Source organism: Protopterus annectens, chromosome 10.part0 (assembly GCF_019279795.1).
Source record: "Protopterus annectens isolate FY-2018-M chromosome 10.part0, PAN1.0, whole genome shotgun sequence".
Taxonomy (NCBI): Eukaryota; Metazoa; Chordata; order Ceratodontiformes; family Protopteridae; genus Protopterus; species Protopterus annectens.
This window is the reverse complement of record NC_056744.1, coordinates 1,569,097,578-1,569,120,532: the sequence shown is the minus strand read 5'-3', so window position 1 is coordinate 1,569,120,532 and position 22,955 is coordinate 1,569,097,578. Positions and strand designations below refer to the sequence as shown.

Sequence of the window (22,955 nt, the reverse complement as noted above, 5' to 3'; positions counted from 1 at the left end):
TTTAAACCGAGGCTTGGCTAGTGCATACTAGGGCTGTGCTGTAACTGAACAGTTTAAACCGAGTCTTGGATAGCACATACTAGGGATATGCTGTAACACAGTTTAAACTGAGGGTTGGATAGCGCATGCTAGGGATATGCTGTAACTGCAGAGTTTAAACAGAGGCTTGGATAGCGCATACTAGGGCTATGCTGTAACTGTACAGTTTAAACCGAGGGTTGGATTGCACATACTAGGGTTATGCTGTAACTGAACAGTTTAAACCATGCTTGGAGAGGCCCATACTTGAGATATGCTGTAACTGAACAGTTTAAACAGAGGCTTGGATAGCGCGGGTCTATATTAGATAAACAAAAGTTTTTCTAATCAAACGTTCACATGAGCGAAAATTGCAGAACTCGAAACCACAATTGTGAGATCGTGGTACAGTGAAGATGGGAATATTTGCCTTTTCCTCACTGTAGTGCAATCTCGGAGTTGGAATATATATTTAGCGGGGGGGTGTGGGGGCTGCACCCCCCACACAGTTGCAGTTTCGAGTTTCTGGATTTTTGCTCATGTGAGCATTCAGTTAAATAAACTTTTGTTTATCTAATATAGACCCGGAGAGTGCATACTAGGGATATGCTGTAATTGAACAGTTTAAACAGAGGCTTGGATAGCGCATACTAGGGGTATGGTGTAACTGAACAGCTTAAACCAAGGCTTAGATAGCATATACTTGGGATATGCTGTAACTGAACAATTTAAGCCAAGGCTTGGATAGTGCATACTTGGGATATGCTGTAACTGAACAATTTAAACCAAGGCTTTGATAGCGCATACTAGGAATATGCTGTAAATGAACAGTTTAAATAGCGTTTTGGATAGAACATACTGGGGATATGCTGTAACTGAACAGTTTAAACAGAGGCTTGGTTAGCAAATATTTGGCACTGATGGGAACATAGACTGTTATGTTGTCTGGTCCCACAGAAGTACTATCATTAGGCTTTGGTAGAGATTCTAAGACTTGTTCTGATGTGATTTCTTGAGAAACTACATTTTCATTGATAGAGGACAGGTATGTGGGATAAAGTTAACACTAAATGTGTCTGCTAATATAGTAGTTAAGCCCCTGGAATCATAATGTTTGATATTATTATGAATGAGCTCAGTGAATTCTTTGGAAATTACTTCCTCATGCAACTGAAGAAAAATGTGTTGTTCCCTTTGATATCTTTAGTGATGTTAAGCTTGTGTTTTGCTTTGCATTTTCTAACAGTGCTTTTAAGTTATTTGCTGGCATGTTTCCATGTGGTCTTGAGGTACAGGAATGGGAATTTCTTATAAATGTTCATTATTTTTCTTCTTTTGTTATACTTCAGGCTTATTCCTGAATTTACCATTGTATTTAGGGTGGAGGGGTAATGCCTTTCTAAGCAGATGTTTAGGTGCTGGTAAAAGTCAGAACGAAATGTGGCAGCACTTTTAGTTAGGTCCATTTGAGAGAAATTGTTAGGAATTTTGTATAGGTTTCCTATAGCTGAAGTAGGTTTACTCTGGAGAAGTCTCAAAAGACAGTTTAATTTGTTAGTGGGCTGGTACCATTAGGCCAGTTTCAAATTTATTTATTTACTATTTATTTATTTATTTATTCATTCATTTATTTATTTGGCATTTATTTACCAGGAAAGTCCGACTGAGTCATGATGTACCCATTTTCAGCGGAGGCCTGAGGAGAAAAGCTCCAGATACAGATGGTTAACAGATTGAAAAATTAGACAAATATTATAAAGTCATAACATTCAAGCACAAAATTTGAAAAACTACACATTAGTTTGTCAGAATAAAAACTCAATAGAAATAATAAAGTCATTGTGTTCAAGCATAAACTATATGGAAGACCTAATAATAGAAATATGCAGCATTGTTTACATAATAGATTATTATCATAATGATTATTAATATTCTGCAGTCATGAAATATGGTAACAGATTATATAGGTGAAGGTGTGAGTTAGTACGAGTAGAGAAGGGTAGGGTGTGATAGAGGGAATAGAAGGAATAAATTTGGAAAAGGTATGAGTGTATGTGTAGAATAAGGGAGGGTAGGGTAAGTTACTCATGGGGATAGAGAGAGTAGAAGTAGAAAAATGTATAAGAGTACCTCAGCCTGGACTCATACAGGAGCATATCCAAGCTTTGTTGAACAATTATTTTATAGAGGTTTTGAAGGAGTACAGGTTAGTAGCAGTTTTGATAGTTAAAGGAAGGGAGTTCCATAGTTTTACCACAGAGCAGGAGTAAAGGCTTAGGCTTGGGGTTTTGTTAGGTTTGTAAGTTGTGAGGAGATGTTTATCTTCAGATATGAGATGTTTATTTGGGATATAAAAGTTGATTAATTGGCTAACAGCAGGACAAGCTACTGGGCTGTGGATGATTTTGTATACTGCAGTAAGTTGTACATACTGGATATGGAGTTTGAGCCATCTTAGGGAATGTAGGGCTTTACAATGATGAGTTAGAGGGGTTGTGTTTATTTCAAATTTGGCAATTTTGTTATAGCAGTTTTCTATTTTTTCTTAGGGAGGTCTGTAAGTTTGTTAGAATTAGGGACCCATATAACAATGAGGGCGAGAGGTAGGTTTTGGCCAGGTTAATGGTATCTGCTGGGGGAAAGTTTTTATTCCTCTATACCATGCCTAGTTTTTGGTCTTTTTTTATACTGTTTTGTATGTGTATGTCAAACTTGAGATTTGGATATATGGTGAGCATTTTAAGGATGGAGTTTATATTTTATGGAGGAGAAATATGTTTTCTTTGGGGGAGGTCTTGAGTGTAGAGCATCTTTAAGGAAGTACAAAACAAATGTTTTGCCTAAGCTGAAATGCAAGCAGAAGCTGCACATTCATGAACCTTGATAGATGATTATGCTAGATTTTACTGGAACAAGTTAAGTACTCCAAGAGTATATGGGAACAGCAGTTCATTGAGTCTTGTTGCACTGTTGCAGTCCAACAAACAACTCTTCTCTTTTTAAGTAAGATTTTCATGTATTAGGTCTTCTGGCTTCCCATAAAATGTTTAAGACTTTATTAGAGAAGAAAATCCTGATAAGGATTAATACTGTATTCCCAAGCTGATCAGTTTGATGTTTTGATATAAGGATGCAAGGGCTTCTTATTGTTGTGTCAGTAAGAACTTGCACAATGGTTAGGGGATCTTGGAAAAGGAGAGGACAGGTCCATTAACAGAGAAAAACATGACTTTCTTAGCTAAGAGAGAACTGACTTTGTCTTGGGTGGCTTTCAACAACACCTTCTGATTCAGAGGAAACTGTCTTGGTTTGCTTTTAAAAGCAACTTCTGGATCAGATGATATGGTTGGAAGGTATACAGAAAGGTCTCTGTCTATGGAAAAGATAAGGCATCTATTTACCAAGCTGCTTTATGAGGAATAAGGGAGCAGAAGGTTTAGAGTTAGTCGTTTAAGTGTGTGGCAAACAGACCCACTGATGGAAAAGGTTAGGAGGCTTTTTGAGGATTTTTGATTGCATCTACCATTTATTTCTGAATTTTCAGCACATAGAGACTCTCTTTTCTTATACTGTCTTTGTCCAAAAGTCCACAAGACAGGTATTTCTTTCCTACAAAAGGGACTTTTATTAAAATAGTAGCTCATTTGAAAATTTAGGTTGGAGGATCTTGTCTTTCCATTCCAGGAATTCTAAAAGTTAAGGACTTGAATGTCCAGAGTAAGTCACTGTCCTGAACTAATCATGTTTTCTTATTACTACCCTGACATGGCTGATTGAGGCATCAGTGGTATGTTAAGCACACTTAAAAGTATGCAAACCAATCATACTGGTTATAGCAAAAACCTTTTACATTCAATCTACAGTGTTAGAATTTGATAGTTTCTACAAAGTATCCCAAATCTAATGTAAAACAGAGCTCTGGCAATTCACCATGTGAGCTGAGTAATCTAGAATGCTGATAGCGAAATTACTGGCTGTATCCATTTTATAGTTTTTGGTAAATTAATGTCCTCTGTACAGGCACCTGAAGATTGTTAGTACATTTTATCACTGTGAGACTGTGAGATTGTGCCTGATGACAGCCATCTGTCGGAGCTGTATAAAAATTTCTCCTCATCAAGGGCCTTTATTTTTTTTCTTTTTATTGGCAGAGACCTTCATTAATAGTAGTGAAGGTCTGTCTTGCCATTCTATGCATAAATGTACATCAGTCCACAGGGACACCAGTTTTGGTCTTATGGTTGCTTTATGGTCTTTTAAACTATATTAAATATTATCTGGCAATTATATTATAATCAAAGACTGTGAGAAAGGCAGAAGTAGATGGAAAGGCAGTCAGTTAAGCCTGTTTAAATGGAAAGCATGTTATAGACTTTTCCATTCAAGTACATTGTAGATCAGATATGTCATGCATCTGCAATGTAATTCTTGGAGACTCAGATGAGTATACTGTTGACAGTATTTCGAAAGTTGCTGTCTTTAACTTTATGTTATGTAACAGCAAGGCAGAAATTGCTGAGGAATCTTTAGGAAGTTTAGTGATTAACTTGCAGCCCTATTTTTAGGAGCCATCAAAGTGGAGCTACCCTCTCTTGAAAACATTGTGGAGGACTTATGTTCTGGAGCTGCCTCTTCAAAATGGAATAAACCTAAAGAGGAAATATCCAGAACCTCTTTATGTCTATTCTATTTTGCTAATCTGTCCCTCTTGCCAACTGTTGATCAGAATTCATTTGCCTTTTCAGTTGGCTAAAACAACATTTTCAGAGACCTGACTGAAATTTTTACTAAAATTTTAGCAAATGTCACAAGATTCAGTAATATGTTCACCCCCTAGATTAAATAAACACTCACTTTGGTAATCTTTTTGGAACAATTTACCTATCACAATCATACTGTTTTATTAGACATGGGAAAACATAACTTTCTTTAGTCACCTTTGCGTGACCGAATTATGTGTCATTTTATATGTTGAAATTTGTTGCGTGTTACAGAGAACATCTACCTACTACAAATTCTTTGTCCGAACAACTGCATCGTCAGAAGGTGAGGTCATATGACAGGAAATCAAAAAGCAACTGGACATCTACTCGGCCTACAATAAAGGCAAACATACATTTATAATGTTTCATAAATATAACTCCATTGATGTTGTGACAGCCGTGCCCTGACCCAGCAATCAAGGAGCCTCAGTCCTCACCACTAACACCAGGGAGGGCATCTCATATAAGAGGAAAGGATAACAAATACACACAGTAAAGTACAATTTCCCTTAAGTGCACACAGAGATCACAGTCAGTCTGGGGCTGGTTGCTCCCTTGCTCCCCAGTAAGACTCCCCACTGGCACAGCTATAGGGTCCAGATCTCAGCCTAGCTGGCAAGCTATCCTTCAGCACCCTCTCTGTCCCACCAGTGCTTCGTGTCCCTACCCAGGTAGCTGACACACAACACACACTTTGAGATAAGTATTTATACAACTTCACAGACACTCCTGGGAAAGATTGACACAGATTCTCCAGCTGTGCCCCTTTACCCAGACTATATGGTAGTAATTACTGACACCACCAGCTAACACTTATCAGCTACACAAAGGCCCTTAAAAGGGTGTCCAATTATTACTGTACAATATTATTATCCAATTGGTAGTATAGCCCAGGGCTAAAGCTATAGGAGAGGCTTAGACAGTAAACTCTATAAATATGCAATGTACTCTACAGGTAACTTATCTCTACACAAACCAGCCACAGTTGAAAAGGGTTTAAAACTATTTAATAATAAATAATAAAGACACAAGACAATACTACTACAATACAATGCTACTCAAGAGTTCAGCGATCACACAGAAACTTAAAACAATACAGTAGGAAAGTTCTGCTATAACAGAAAAACACTTAGCCTAATCTTTATATCCCTAGCTATTTCTACAAGAAAACATACTTTTAAGATACTACTTACATAAACAGAGCATAAGGCAGTGCTGAAGGTTGGATATCAAGATCAAAATGCTTACATTCTCTCTCTCTCTGAGCAATAGCTTTTAAAATCACTAACAGACATCTCTGCTGGGCCCTCCCAGATTACATCATTTTGACACTTAGGTTTTGCCAGTATACACATTACATCATTTTGACACTTAGTCTGGAGTTCCCAGGCCAACAGGCTACATTATTTAACAACCTAACACCTGCTAAGGAAACTACAACAATAAAAGATATTTCACATGTAAACTCCAGTAATTATTCCTTATGTTAAAACAATAGAAAGAATGTGCTCAGCTAGCCTTAAAACAATAGGCAGGATGCTTACTCCAGACTCATCGACTCCAAATTCTAATGTCAAAGGAACATACAAAACATAATTTTAATTTCAAGGAATATTTGAAATGCTTGGCTTAGTTTTCCTTATAGCAGATGGCAATGTTGCTACAATCCTGAAGTTCACATTTTACAGTGTTTTCTTTAATTTAAGAAACAAGCCTGTATTTTATATTTATATTTACAAATGCCAAAATCATGTATCAAATTCTATCTGGGTAGGCTGGCAGCCTTCACCCATCTTCTACCAGTCTTCACACCCCGCCCCCCGGAGAACTCAAGCTAGTTTTTTCAAGTGCCCCTTGAGAAACACCGCTTGAGCGGGTTAGGTCTATTTCAGGGTACCTCACCCCATTCCCTGTCTTGAGAACCCATCAGCATTGGCATTGCTTAATCCCACTGCAGTGCTGCACTGACATATCATATGCTTGCAACCCCAGGCTCCATCTTAGCAATTTGGCATTTTGCTGACTGGCTCTGTTTAACCATGTTAGAGGGTTGTGATCTGTCATAACAGTGAATTTCCTTCCATACAGATAAGGCTGAAGTTTCTGCAGTGCCCACACTATGGCTAGAAATTCCTTTTCTACAGCTGCATAGCATTCCTCCCTGGGTTGGAACCTATGACTGAGATAAACCACTGGGTGCTCTTCCCCCTCTGAAGAAATCTGGCTATGTACAGCCTCCACCCCATGGTTCAAAGTATCCACTTGCACAACAAATTATTTGCTGTAATCTGGACTGGCTAACACAGGGGGTCCTCCTAAAGCTTCTTTAAGCTTCTGGAATGCCTGCTCACATGCTGGAGTCCACACTACCTTATCTGGCCTGTTCTTCCTTGTCAGATCTGTGAGCGGAGCAGCTATGGTACTATAACTGGGGACAACATTTCTGCAGTACCCTGCTGTCCCTAAAAATGCTCTCACCTGCATTTTCCTAACAGGTGTAGACCATGCCTGAATGGCTTCCACTTTGACAGGTTCTGGCCTTATCTTACCACTCCCCACTCTGTGTCCTAGGTAGGAGACCTCTGCCATACCCACCTGACATTTGCTCGGCTTAATGGTCAATCCTGCCCTCCGTAGTCTGCCCAGCACCTCCCTGACATGCTGAAGGTGCTCTGGCCAGGAATGGCTGTAGATGGCAATATCATCTAGGTAAGCAAGAGCAAATCCTCCTGCTCCTGCTAGGATATTATCCACCAGCCTCTGGAAAGTCACTCTGGCATTCTTCATCCCAAAGGGCATCTTTGTGAACTTGTACAAGCCAAAAGGAGTCACAAAGGCTGACTTCTCTCTAGCACTGGGTGTCAAGGGCACCTGCCAGTAACCCTTGGTAAGATCAATGGTTGTAAGATACTTAGCCCCACCCAGCTGCTCTAGGGCATCATCTGTCCTAGGCATGGGGTAAGCATCCGACTCTGTGTGACTATTTAATTTCCTGTAGTCCACACGGAAGCTGGTGCTGCCATCCTTCTTTGGCAGCAGCACCACTGGGGAGGCCCAGGGACTGCTGGACTCTTGAACCACCCCTAGTTCCAACATCTCCTGTACCTCCTCCCTCAGAGTCTGTCTGACTCTCTCAGGCACCATACAAGGGGCCTGCCTGATAGGCCTTTGGGGTCCTGTATCCACCTGGTGCTGCACCAGGTGGGTGCACCCTGGTTTCCCAGTGAACATGTCCCCAAATTCCTGCAACACTCCTTGGATTTCTTGAACCTGGGTAGGAGATAGCTGCTGGGACATTGCTACCCCTTTCACGGAGGTGTCAGCCCGAGCCTCACTGAGGAAATCAGTCCCCAGATCTCCCTCAGATTCCTCCTGCAACCCACTGCAAATGCTCAGCACAAGGGCCTCCCTATCAAAGTAAGGTTTCATCATATTAACATGGTACAATTTGTGCCCCTGCCATCTGCCTAGCACTTCCACCATGTAGTTAACATCACTTACCTCTCTTACCACCTTGTAGGGCCCCTCCCAAGCTGCTTGCAGCTTGTTGTGTCTGACAGGAATGAGAACCATTACCTGCTGCCCCACAACATATGCTGTAGCTCGAGCATTCCTGTCATACCACACCTTTTTCTGTTGTTGGGCTTCTGCCAGGTTCTCCTGGGCCAAGCCCATGAGTTCCATGAGCCTTGTCCTGAGGCTTAGGATGTATGCCACAACAGACTCCTTATGAGTCTTGCACTCACCTTCCAACTCATCTCAAATTAAATCTAGATGTCCCCTCACCCTATGCCCATACAGCAACTCAAAGGGTGAAAAACCTGTGGATTCTTGGGGAAGTTCTCTGTAAGCAAACAACAGATGGGGCAAATATTTGTCCCACTTCCTCTTAAACTGATATGCAAATGCCCGTAGCATGGACTTGATTGTAGAGTATAGCCTCTCAATAAGACCATTAGTCTGGGGATGGTAGGGGGTGTTCTTCATGTGCTTCACCCCACAGGACTTCCGTAGATATGCCAGCAGGTCTGACATGAAATCGGCACCTCTGTCAGACAGTATTTCTTTTGGGAAACCCACCCTGCTGAAAATCTCTAACAAAGCATTTGCCACCTTCTCTGCCTCCATGGAGGACAAAGCCACTGCCTCAGGGTATCGTGTAGCATAATCCACTACCACTAGGATATGCTTTTTCCCTGTGGAACTTGGGATACTTAGAGGACCCACAATATCCACAGCTACCCTCTGAAATGGTTCCTCAATCACAGGCAAAGGCATCAGAGGAGCTCTCACCTTGTCTCCTGCCTTGCCTAACTTTTGGCACTGCTCACAGGTCCTGCAGTACCCTGTTACATTTCTGGAAATTCCAGGCTAATAGAAGATGTTCTTCGTTCCCCATTGCTGCAGTCCTTACTATTGGGGTATAGTCCGCATCCAGTCGGCCCGAATACCAGAGTATAAGGCTGACGTCGGTCAGGGCGCATTAGACTGACGTCAGTACGTCAGGGTACTAATGCGCATGACCGACGTCATATCCTCAGTCTTTTTTGCCGCATGGTCTGATGCAGAAGCAGTTTTGCGAGTGCAGGTTGGCGTTCTGAAATATTTCCGAAACCGGAGTTTCAGACCGAAACAGAGTTGGCTAAGTACCCCGTTGGGGAACATTTTGGTTTTTTCTTGCCTCAGTATTTAACCGGATGTCAGAAAAAGTGAATAACTGTATTTCTTGTGGGAAACAGATACCTCATAGGGATTACCATACCTTGTGTATACCTTGTTTAGGGCCTGAGCACGACGTTGTTGGTTGCCGCTCTTGTGCTAGGTTTAACAAACGCACTATTAAGAGGAGGTTAGACTGTGCCAGGTTAGTGTTTGGGAAGCGTTGCAATTATAAAATGCCGTCGGATGCTCCGACGCCCGCTTCGTCCAAGAAGCGCAAGGACAAGACAGCGAAGCCTAGGGTTGATGAACCGGCAGTCCCGGACGTCGGTTCTTTAGAAGGCTCAGTGGAGCCAGAGGTTTTGCCAGGAGTTTCCATGGAGTCTCAGGCAGAAACTTTACTGTTACAGGATGTGCCTTCTCAGGAGGTAGGCCAGGCTGAGGGGCTTCTCAGGTAACTGTTCTTCCCTCTCTTCCCAAGGTAGTTAGAGCCTCTCCTTCTGTTGCCAAAACTTCTTTGAGAGGTAGGCCTAGTTCAGCTTCAGTGGGGGCTTCTCCTAGCATTTCGGGTTCTGTACCTAAGAAACATATGCTTAAAATGGCAGAAGATTTGATTACTATGATTAGAGGTTCTATGCCCCGCCTGATAAGAGGCCTAGGGTGGAACCGGAGTTTGATAGTTTTGAACAGTGTTCAGAGGCTTCAGAGTCTTCTGCGGAAGACTTGCAGGAGTATCCTACTTATTCTGATTCTGATGTGGATGATTCCACTCCTACAGCTTCTCCTCCTGAGGATTTCTCATTTTCAGAGACTCTGCATTCCATGAGGGAGCACTTTAAATGGGAAGGCCAGGATTACTCTGATTCAGGAAAAGGCTTAGGGAATTCTTGTTTTACCCCAGCATAGGCCCTTAGCTATTCCTCCTGTGTTGAATGTGGTGGAAGATGTTTTGCAGAGGCTTCCTAAACCCTGACTCTTTGCCTCCTGCTCCTGTTAAGCCTGATAGGTATTATAGGGTGCCCGAAGCTCATAAGTATTTGTTTAAGAGTCCTAGGGCGGACCCAGAAACTATTTCTCAAGGGCCTAAAGGTGTTAAGGCTTCTGTGGTTAAAAATCCTGTTCCCACTGATAAAGAGGCAAGGACTTTGGATAGGTGGGGAAAGAAAGTGTATACTTCTTCCACTCTAGCCATGAGAGCGTTGAATTGTCAGTTTCACATGCTAAAATATCAGAATTATCTCCTTTCACAATTAAAATCTAAGGTGGATGCTTTGGCGGAAGGTATTGAGTGTAAAGAGTTGCTGGATTTGGTTCATGTGTCTGAACAAGTGGGTAAGCATTCTTTGCAATGTGGTTTTGATGCTGTACAGGCCTCCTCGAGGGTGGCTGCTACTAGTTCTGTTCTTCGCAGGCATGCCTGGTTGAAGGATCAGAATTTAGCTGAGCATGTTAAGACAAGGATTTTGGATGCTCCTTTACAGTCTGATGTGTTGTTTGGATCGCCTGTGGAAGCAGTTTTAAAGAAAATGGAGGACAAAGCTAAGTCTATGCAAACTGTTAAAGATTTTTGCAGGTGCAGCCACCGAAGTTTAGTAGAAATTGGCCTGCTAAGGGTGGACATATCCTGCTTATGATTCCCAGTCTAGGGGTAGGTCTAGACGTGGTAGGGGCAGGGCTCAAGGTTCTTTTAGGCCTAGAACAGGGAGTTCACCTGCTCAGACTTCTGGTGAGGGCAGGGGTCAGTCCTTTCGTAAACAGACCCAATGACCTGTCTTTTCAGCTGCCAGTAGATTCTCGTCTGGCAGCTCCTTTGGGAGGAAGACTGTCTCTTTTCAAAGAAAATTGGGATTTAATTACTCAAGACAAATGGGTATTGGATATCATTCACCACGGTTACAGATTTTATTTCCATACAATGCCCCCTTTCAAAGGCATGCCAGACGTTCCTCCTCCACAAAGAAAAGAGGCTCACAAGCAAGTTTCTAAGTTACTCCAGATGGGGGCCATTCAGCCAGTCCCTGTATCAGAAAGGGGCCTAGGATTTTATTCTCGCCTGTTCCTAGTACCAAAGAAGGGGAACACGTGGAGACCAATTTTGGATTTATCTCTCCTCAACACTTTTCTGGACATTCCCAAGTTCAAGATGTTGGCGTTACAACAGCTTTTACCTCTGCTGGGCAAAGATCACTGGATGGTAACTTTAGATCTCAAGGAAGCTTACCTTCATGTGCCTATAAGGCTAAGTTGCAGGAAGTATCTGCGGTTTCGAGCTGGAAATTCTCATTATCAGTTCTCTGCATTGCCCTTTGGCTTATCTACTGCGCCCAGAGTATTCACAAAGGTTCTGGCTCCAGTGATAGCTTACTTCAGGCTTCAAGGAATTCAAATCTATCCTTACTTGGACGACTGCCTGATTCTGGCTCAAGAAAAGGAAGACCTTCTACAGCATCTGGAATATGTTATAGCAGTGCTAAGATGCCTAGGGTATTCTGTGAACGAAATAAAGTCCAGTCTAGTACCCTCTCAAGACATGTGCTTTCTGGGTGTGAGACTGAATACAGCAGCCCAGATGGCCTTTTAACCCCGGACAAACAAAAGAGTCTATCACTTTACTTCCATCAACTATCTCATCAGTCCGTGCTGACTGCAAGGACAGTCCTTCAAGCATTAGGGTTCATGGCATCTTGTATTCTGGTGCTTCCCAATGCCAAACTGCATATGAGGAAGCTACAATGGTATCTCAAAATGTATGGACACAGCACTGCCAGGATTTGGACACTGTCATTCAAATAATACCTTGCCTTCAAAAAGAATTTTTGTGGTGGGCTCAGGAATGTCACCTAAACAAGGGACTCTCTGTGACCCGGCCAGAGGCGAGTCAGATTTTAACGACAGATGCCTCGGACATTGCTTGGGGAGCTCATCTAAATGGAAAGTGGATACAAGACAAGTGGCCTGCCAGACTACAGCATCTACATATCAACATGAAGGAGATGTTAGCAGTCCAGTTTGCATTAATGGCTTTCAAGGAGTTACTTCTTCCAGGGCAGGTGTTGATTCTAACAGACAACACAACTGTCATGTGGTACATCAACAAGCAAGGGGGAACACATTCTTATCCTCTATGCAGGCAAGCAATGATTTTATGGGAGACTGCGCTAAGCTTGCAACTAACTCTTCAGGCAAGGTTCCTGCCGGGAGCACAGAACTCCTTAGCAGATGTGTTAAGCAGACAAATCATGGATCCCCACGAGTGGAAACTGGATCTTCATGTATTTCAAAAATTGACAGTGTCATGGGGAACTCCAGACATAGATCTGTTCGCTTCTCCACTAAACCACCAGCTGCCACAGTATTGCACAAAGGGGTTTCATCACACAGCTTGGAAAGTGGATGCTCTGTCTTTCAGTTGGAAAAACCTTCATGTGTATGCCTTTCCTCCTCTGCCTCTTCTTCCAAAGGTACTATTAAAGGTCAGACAAGACAGGCCAAGGATGATTTTGATAGCTCCAGATTGGCCTCGGCAACACTGGTACCCACTACTACGGAGTCTGGTAAGGAAGCCTCCATGGCCTTTACCTCTGATTCCTCATCTGTTATCTCAGAAGGATGGTCATCTGCTCAATGTCAAGCTTCACTCTCTTCATCTAACAGCCTGGCATATTCTGTGTTGAAACACAGCAGGTCTCAACTTCCTCAACAAGTTTTAAATGTGATTATGGAAGCTAGAAGACCTAGTACAAGGAAAGTGTACGCAGAAAAATGGAAGAGATTTTTATTTTGGAGTACAGCAAAGAATTTGCAGGTTTCTGAGCCTAGTTTGAGTGTGGCTCTTCAATATCTTACTGAGTTATTGGACAAAGGTTTGTCCTTCTCTTCCATTAAGATTCATGCTGCAGCAATTTCAGCTCACTATGATTGTGACCCACCATTGTTTTCGCATCCTTTGTTCAAGCAGTTTCTTAGAGGGGCAAAGAATATAAGACCCCCACGTAGAGCTTCTACTCCTGCTTGGGATCTCAATTTTGTGTTGGAAAAACTTACTCTACAACCTTTTGAGCCTGCGGCTACTGCTGAATTGAAATACTTGTCATGGAAGACTGCTTTTCTGTTGGCTATTACTTCTGCAAGAAGGGTGTCTGAGTTGCAGGCCCTTATGGCAGTAGAGCCATTTTTGATTTTCCATAAGGATAGGGTATCATTACGTACTAATCCTTCCTTTATGCCTAAGGTGGTTTCTAGTGTGGCTTTAAACCAAACTATTCATTTGCCTACTTTTTATGCAGACCCCCAAAATAAAGGGGAAAAGATTTTGCACACTTTAGATGTACACAGGCAATTGCGTTATTATTTAAGCAGGACTAAGGATTTCAGGCAGTCTCAGCAGTTGTTTGTTTCTTTTGCTTTGAGTTCACAGGGCAAGCCTGTGTCAAAACAAACTATTTCTAGGTGGATTGGCTTTTGCATTGCATTTTGTTATTCCCATCATGGCAAGGAGATTCCAGCTGGGATTAGACCTCATTCCACTAGGGCTACTGCCACTTCAACAGCATTTCTAAGCGGGGTGGCAACTAAGGATATTTTGGAAGCAGCTACTTGGAGTTCAGTGCATACTTTCTCTAAGCATTATCACCTTCCTATCTACTCTAAGTCTAGGGCTGGTTTTGCCACAGCTGTTTTGCAAGGCATGTTGTCAGCTCCTGCTTCTTTATGATTTGCCAGCCTCCCTTACCTCTGCTTTGGGATTCTACCCAATAGTAAGGACTGCAGCAATGGGGAACGAAGAACATAGTACAGTTTTGTACCTACCATAAATGTAGATGTTCGAGGATCCCCATTGCTGCAGTCCAATTACCCTCCCTCCTTCCCTCTGTGTTTAGGGGTGGTTGTGTAGGTGAGGTTACATGCTTATATTTTTGTATATATTCTTGTATATATTGTACATATTTTTGGTGCAGGTATTTTGGGCCTTGTCTTTTTAGGGTCTTCTGACATCTGGGGCAAGAAAAGACTGAGGATATGACGTCGGTCATGCGCATTAGTACCCTGACGTACTGACGTCAGTCTAATGCGCCCTGACCGACGTCAGCCTTATACTCTGGTATTCGGGCCGACTGGATGCGGACTATACCCCAATAGTAAGGACTGCAGCAATGGGGATCCTCGAACATCTACATTTATGGTAGGTACAAAACTGTACTTTCTGAATAATACACCTCTTTGTACATTTTATGCCCATATGACCTGCAAAGAGAATATCATGGGCTATGGCTAGAAGCACCATTCAGTAGGCTCTAAGCACTACCCACTGCTGTACTCTGTCACCTTCAAGCCCTCCCTCAGGGGTCCACTGTCTATACAGTAACCCTTTGCTCCAGTATACAGATTCCCCCTTCCCTTGAGAATCAGGTACCTCCCTAGCTACCTGCCTCAGACCTTGCAATGTAGGGTTTGAGAGCTGAGCCTGTCTCAACCCTCTCCTTGTAACCCTTCCCAGCTCCCCTGCCACAGGAAGTCTGGCATCCTCTGACAGCGATGCCTCACTGTCAGCCTGGGTACTACTACTCACCTCTACCCTTGCAGCCACTCTGTACAAGGGACCATCAGTACCCACAAGCAGCTGTGGCTCACCTTCAGTCTCACTGGTTCTGCATAGTTTCCTCCCTGAAGCAACCACCTCACCAGTCCTGGCTGCAAGTTTGCAGTCTGTCTGGGTCTCCCCCAGGCTACCAGACCCACATGCTTGTCTCCTAGCCTCACTGCTTGTAACTGTATAAGTACATGGCACTGCCTCATCCAAATCCTTCATTCTCAGAATATCTGCAGGATGGTAGTTCCATACCCCTGTTGTCTCAAGGCAACCTACTATTGGCATTTTGTCTTTCCCACTTACTGGCTCCATCACATTTTGTTCCCCACCTTGCCTCTGTGGACACCTGTATGCCACATGGCCCCACTGATTCAAAACATTTAACCCTAGCTCCTGGATGTGTACCTGGACTAGTGGCTTCCCCTGCTACTGGCAGAGTTTGTTGGGGTAGTCTGTGCTGCCCACCATGGGTTCCTTTAGACCCATGAGCAGTACTGGGGGTCCCCTTCCTGTGCAGGGCTGCTCTGCTTGCCAGGTATAGGACTCCCTTCTTTCCCAACTCATTTGAAGTAGCACATTGTCTATCAGCTAACCAGATCCTCATGTCCTCAGGCAAAGTGCTAAGGGCTTGTTCCCTCACCAAAAGGTCTGCCAGCTCTTCAGAATTGGTGACCTGACATCCACTCACCCAGCTATGAAAATAAGTGCTCAGTTTAGCAGCATATTCACACACACTTTCATCTGCCTTGCATCTATGCTCACGAAACTTTTTCCTATACATTCCAGGTGTTACCTTAAAACATTCTTAAAGACATTTTTTACAGCAGTATAATCAAAACAGACAGAGTCAGGCATTTTTGATATAAAGGTTACATCTTTCCCGTGGAGTAAGGGGGTCAGAAACTGTACCCAGAGCCTTTGGTTAACACTATACTGCTTGCATACCCTTTCAAACATATGAATGAAACTATCAAAATTTCCCCCCTCTTTAAATTGTGGAAGAAATTTACTGAACTGTTGTGCCTCTGGGGTCCAGTTACTCCCTTCCCCATTACCTCCATGACTCTGGTGAAGAGTCAGCATTTCCCTCTCATGCCTTCTCTGACACTTATTTTCTTTGGCTTCTATCTCCAAATGCCTGGCCTACAACTCAAGTCACTTTAGCTCCAGCTGGATTTTTAAGTCCAGTGCAGAAAGGTTGAGTTGTCCATCAAAGAGGATATTGTATCTCCACTGCCAAACTGATTGTCCTTCACAGAAATGTTGAGCTGTCCATTCTCCGAGGATATTGTATCTCCACTGTCAGTCTGATTGTCCTCCTGGATGTTGTTTTCTGATGCAGCTATAACCAAGGCTGCAATCAGGTCTGCCTTAGTCAGGTTTCCATGCATCAGTCCCCTAGCCTGGCACATCTCCATCAGCTGGCTCCTTGTCAGCTTTCCATACTCCTCTGCTGACATGCTGCCTGCTCACCCTGACTAAGCTAACAAAAGAAATAAAACAATTGTGATCTGAACTTATTCACTGTGTGGCTGTTTTAGAGTACAAAACACCTTCAGAGATCACTGTACATAAGCTACAGGATTCACTCTACCCACACCACTACAAGCCAATTAGTATGTGAAGTGGATCCCACCACTGCCATCCCAATGTGACGGCCATGCCCTGGCCCAGCAATCAAGGAGCATCAATCCTCACCACTAACACCAGGGAGGGCATCTCATATAAGAGAAAAGGATAACAAATACACACAGTAAAGTACAATTTCCCTTAAGTGCACACAGAGATCACAGTAAGTCTGGGGCTGGTTGTTCCCTTGCTCCCCAGGTGCCCAATAAGACTCTCCACTGGCACAGCTATAGGGTCCAGATCTATGCCTAGCTGGCAAGCTAACCTCCAGTACCCTCTCTGTCCCACCAGTGCTTTGTGTCCTTGCCCAGGCAGCTGACACACCACACATACTTTGAGATAAGTATTTATACAACTTCACAGACACTCCTGGGAAAGGCTGACACAGATTCTCCAGCTGTGCCCCTTTACCCAGACTATACAGTAGTAATTACTGCCACCACCAGCTAATACTTATCAGTTACCCAAAGGCCATTAAAAGGGTGTCCAATTATTACTGTGCAATATTATTATCCATTTGATAGTATAGCCCAGGGCTAAAGCTATAGGAGAGGCTTAGACAGTAAACTCTATAAATATGCAATGTACTCTAAAGCTAACTTATCTGTACACAAACCAGCCACCGTTGAAAATGATTTAAAATATTTAATAATAAATAATAAAGACATGAGACAATACTACTACAATACAATGCTACTCAAGAGTTCAGAGATCACACCTAAACTTAAAACAATACAGTAGGAAAGTTCTGATATAACTTAAGTCTAATCTGTATAGCCCTAGCTATTTCTACAAGAAAACATACTTCTAAGGTACTATTTACATAAAGAGAGCATAAGGTAGTGCTGAAGGTTGGATATCAAGATCAAAATGCTTACAGTCTCTCTGTGAGCAATAGCTTTTAAAATCACTAACAGACATCTCTGCTGGGCCCTCCCAGATCACATCACTTGACACTTAGGTTTTCCCAGTATATACATTACATCATTTTGACACTTAGTCTGGAGTTCCCAGGCCAACAGGCTACATTATTTAACAATCTAACACCTACTCAGGAAACTACAACAATAAAAGACATTTCACATGTACACTCCAGTAATTATTCCTTAAGTTAAAACAATAGAAAGAATGTGTTCAGCTAGCCTTAAAAAAATAGGCAGGATGCTTACTCCAGACTCATCGATTCCAAATTCTAACGTCAAAGGAGCATACAAAACATAATTTTAATTTCAAAGAAAATTTGAAATGCTTGGCTTAGTTTTCCTTACAGTGGATGGCAATGTTGCTACAATCTTGAAGTTCACATTTTACAGTGTTTTCTTTCATTTACGAAACAAGCCTGTATTTTATATTTATATTTACAAATGCCTGAATTATGTATCAAATTCTATCTGGCTAGGCTGGCATTCTTCACCCATCTTCTAACAGTCTTCACAGATGTAACTAAAGTAAAAAAAATGGATTTTAGAAACAAAAACTCCGCTTAAAAAGATGAAAGCATAACTACAGTGAGAAAAGGAAAAAAATCCTTGCACATGATCTTAACTGATGAAATACTGCAGTTACAGTAAATAATACAATTAAAGAGGCACTCCTTTTAAGAACAGATCTTAAAAAGAGAAGTTCACCAGTTCTATTATCATCCCACCATTCCACTGTATAATTGTGGTTGTGTTATTGTAAATATTATGGCGTTGTGCTTGTTTTGTGCTACTTTCTAGTGTCCAGAACTTCTCTTACCACATCCATAGTTATTGATTTATTATGGTAGTAGAACTCTTTGCTTTCCAGACAAAGGAAAAGTTATTCATTAAAAAAAAAAGAAAACAAAAACAAAGACACCTCAAGTTGATAAGAAATGAAAACGCTTATAGTGCAACTGTTGTAGGTTTCATCTAACATAAGACCAATATCAGGTACATCCCACCTGTACTTATTGCAGGGAAACTGCTGCAATAAACAGACCAAGGAGGCACAATACGCATATGTTTATACTGACTGATGAAATATCTGTCACCCAGGTGATAGTGTTAAGGTAAGTATGTCGCTTAACTTTAGTTTTAATTTCAGATTATTTAGTGTACTTTAACTGCCAACATCTCAGATTTTGTTAGTTTATCTACTTTCTCAACAATTATTTAAGACATCTTTGCCTTTGAAAGTGCAGTGCCCTCCCCACCTGAGTTTTTTTTTTTTTTTTTTTTTTTTAGTTTATTTCACTGATACTCTTACACTTGAAAAAATAAATCCTTCTCATTTACTGCATCCCACCTCACCTCCAGGAAAGTTCATATTAAAGTAAACTTGCTAAAACCATAAGGTAATAAAGTTTTCAGACAGTATCTCACTGTACAAAGAATCAGAGAGTTTGTATTACTTGGCAAACTGACAGCTTTTCCTACTGGGTAAGGCTGATTTTACTCATACAAACAAGTACCAAGGTGGACATAAGAGTTTTACAAGGCACTGTTGCAATTAGCAGTTAATAAAAACTATATTGTATTCGGGGGAAATATGTTTTAGAACATGTATTTGTCTTTTCCAAAAGCAGTGAGAAGAAGCCAACACCAGCACCACCAGTTCCAGCAATACCATACAAAGAAAGCAAAAGGATGTCGAAATCAGCAGAAATTCAGTCACGTATGTATTTCTTTTTACACCTTTGTCTATCCATTTGCTACCAACGTGAAGCAATGAAAACTGATTCATCGGTCATTTGTGGTGGGGGGGGGTAATATTTTATGATGAACTTGGGGGATTCATTTTAGATGTATATGTTTCTGTACTGCTGTGGCAAAAAATGTAATCACAAAGTACAGTCTAGATCATATAATTTTTTTATTTTTTAATTTATTTAGTTGATATTTGTTTATGAGGAAAGTATGAGTGGGATAATACCCCCCATTTTCAACAGAGGCATGGGAAGAAAAGCTCCATATTGACATAATATTAAAGTTATTACAAAATCTAACACAGAAGAATAACATATTAACTAATAGAAAAATTAACAACTTCATGTCATGCAGTGTAAACTTCTCTCTCTCTCTCTCTGTGTATATATATATATATATATATATATATATATATATATATATATATATATATATATAGTCATATGTACAAAGTACAACTATTTGGACAGAGATACATTGCCCGTAGTTAAGTAATTCACAAGCTACAGTTCACAGAGATAACATTATACACTCTGAGTTCACACTCTAGAAAAGAGAAGACCAGATAACATTACCTATATAGGGTTTACCACATGTACTCAAGACCCATGTCCTCATTGCCACTCAATCATTTTGGCAAATGCTGTATTAGCCCTACGGAACCCTGATCCTATCACTAAAAATGCTCACCCAGTCCCTAACCCTTAAGTCCCCGTTCTCTTCCCTTAACCTAAAACTCCCTTCCCTACCCTAATCCTAAAGTCCCGATTGCTCCCTAAACCCAAAATCCCCTTTCTGTTCCAAAACCTAAATTTCAGATCAATCCTAATCCTAAAATCCCTTTCCTTCCCATCCACGATCATTCCCTAAACCTAAAGTCCCAGTTCCCTCTCACTAACCGTGAAGTCCTGATCGCTCCCTAAACCTAAAATCCTTTCCCCATTCCTAAACTTCAATTCTAGATCCCTACCTAAACCTAAAATCCTCTTCCCCTTTCTATCCATGATCACTCCCTAAACCTAAACTCTCCAATCTCCTCTCTAACTATAAAGTCTCTCATTCATTCCCTAAACCTAAATCACCATCCTACTCCCTAACCCTGAAGTCCTCTGTTCATCTTCACCACCCTCTTTGTCCCCTCTCTAAATCTAACAACACCCTCCTGCTTCCCTTCCCTACTTACCTAGTCCGCAAGTACTTCCTTCACTCCTGTCCTGGGACACAAGCATCTGATGCAACAGCTGCTTAACAGAACTCATATCCGAGTTCGAACTGAAGCAGCTGCTGACATACACTAACAGCTGATTGAGTACCTGACTGTGAGGTACTGGAATTCGACCAGGTGGGGTTCAAGCAGCTGTAGAACACCCACCTAGGTAAAATTACATGTTCTTCTCTAAGAATTAGATTGACCATGTTCAGAGAGAGGAAATTAGTAAGAAGCATGCTGGGAGATGGCAGGGAATAGTTCAGCCTGGGTAGTGCAGGGGGCAGAGCCAAGTCTTATTTAAGTAGCCTTTTAGTCAGTGTTTGAAGTTAGAAAGGTTAGAGGTAGATCTAATTTGCAGAGGGATAGAGCTCCGTTTTTCTACCAACTGAGTATGAGTACAGATTTTAGCCAGAGGGTGTGTGGGGTTTCTATATGTTGTTTGTTAGACTGAAGTGGTCTATTAGGGTGATTGGAATGGAGAATAGGATGAAAAGCAGGGCAGTTGTCAACTTTTAGAATGATGTTGCATGTGGAGATAAGCTGTGTGCAATCTAAATGGTGTGGCAGTTCGAGCTAATTTGGTGGTGGATGTGGTATTGTTTGTTGGTAGCAAATTTTGCAGCCTTATTATAGCATGCCTCCAGCTTATTTTTAACTGTAAACTGAAAATTGGTAACGATGTATGCACCATATAAGAGAGATGGGAGAAGGTCAAGGTAGTTAGTTGCAAGAGTAGTTTTGGTGGTGTTAAGGATGTTTTTATACCTATATAGCATTCCTAAGTTTTCGTGAGTCTCTTTTATGTTATTTTGAACATGCAGCTCAAATTTAAGGTTATTGCCTATAATCACTCCAAAAAGTTTTGTATAGGACACTACTTCAATTTAAATTTTGTTTAGAGAAATTATTTTGAAATTCACTTAGTCAGGCATGTGTGATATGTGGAAAAATAGCAGTAACTTTGTTTTTTTTTTTTAGGGCTGAGTAGTAGTTGGGCATTGTGAAGCTATTTCTCAACTGATAAAACACTTCTTGTGTAATTTGGAAGAAATAAAGCAAGTTATAAGTTATCAGCATATCGTATAAGAGACGCTGGACATGCAGGGATACTGAGGCCATTAGTAACACTATTAAAGAGGAGGGTGCCAAGAATAGAACCTTGGGGTGCACCAGTGGAGACATGCATTTAGGGAGAGAGGGACAGAGAGAGTATTCTGCCATTTTACAGACTGGAGTCTGCCAGTTAAATAGTTACTGAAGCACAGTAATGAAGGAGATAGCCAAATTTGTGACATTTTGTATGTGAGTTTAGAGTAAGAAAACTGCGGTGGTGGTGCTGCGGTAGCGTTGTTGCCTTACAGTTAGACATTGCACGTTCGATTCTCAGTTAGAGCGTCTTCTGTGTGTCGACATGCGTGAATGGACATTCCTTCATTGAAGGTTGTGCGTTAGGCCCGGCAAGCCAGCACGTAAAAATCTACTGCCAATCATTAGCGGACCGGAGTTCCGCTGTGGCGACCCCTAACCGGGAAAAGCCGAAAGACAGTAGACAGTAGTAGTTTAGAGTAAGAAACTATCAATGGCTTCAGATAAGTGAAGGAACAGGGAGAAAGCAAGTTTGCCTGACTCCATGTATTTGTTTATACTGTCAGTGAATGACAGTAGGGCAGAAGTTATACTGGGTACTGGGCTGAAGCCATGCCTGGGGGATGTCAAGAGGCATTCTTGTAAGAGATAGTGGAGGAGTTGTTTTTGAATACATCTTTAAATATTTTTTGTGAGTGGTGATAATATTGCAATAAGCCAGAAGTTGGAGATGTCAGAAGAGATTGCACCTTTATGAAGAGAGATACTATAGCATTGTTTTCCATAATGAGGATACATAGGATTCAACTAATGATCTATTGATAAGGATAGAGACTGGGTATGCTATGGCATCAGCCGCTGTCTTCAGATATTTAGGTGGGAAGTTGTGAGCTGCACTGGAACAAGGTTTGAGTTTAAGCAGAAGTTCTTTATAATTGATATAGCGACACATACTAAGTGGAAGTTGCTAACAATGGATATAAATGATGAATTACATTCATGTGCAGAAGGTTTGGAGGGGAGTAAAGGAAGTGGTAATGTGTGTGGTGTATGGAGAATGTTGGTTTTGGTGTAACCTGTTGATCACAGAAATACTGGGAATGGATGCCATTGTGCGGGATGGGACGAAGCACTGGATAGGGTGAAGAGTTTTTTTTTAACACCTTTATCAAATTATCATTTAAGGCATAAACAAACATATATTTATATAAAAGAAAACAAACCATATTAACATGTTCCCAGTTACAAACATTATACATCGCATATTTTTTCTAAAACTATCATCAATTCAGTATTACATAAATTGCTCAATTCCTGCCTTCCTTTAA

General features: G+C 41.5%; 1 protein-coding gene across 1 annotated transcript in view; it reads left to right on the top strand.

Annotated features, from left to right (window-relative positions):
- The window catches only part of LOC122812859, a 129,560-nt gene that overhangs the window by 89,195 nt on the left and 17,410 nt on the right, over positions 1-22,955 (top strand). Inside the window, exon 7 of the mRNA XM_044084900.1 lies at positions 19,208-19,299. Coding sequence (XP_043940835.1) covers positions 19,208-19,299 — 92 coding nt within the window. The remainder of the gene's footprint in view (positions 1-19,207; positions 19,300-22,955) is intronic.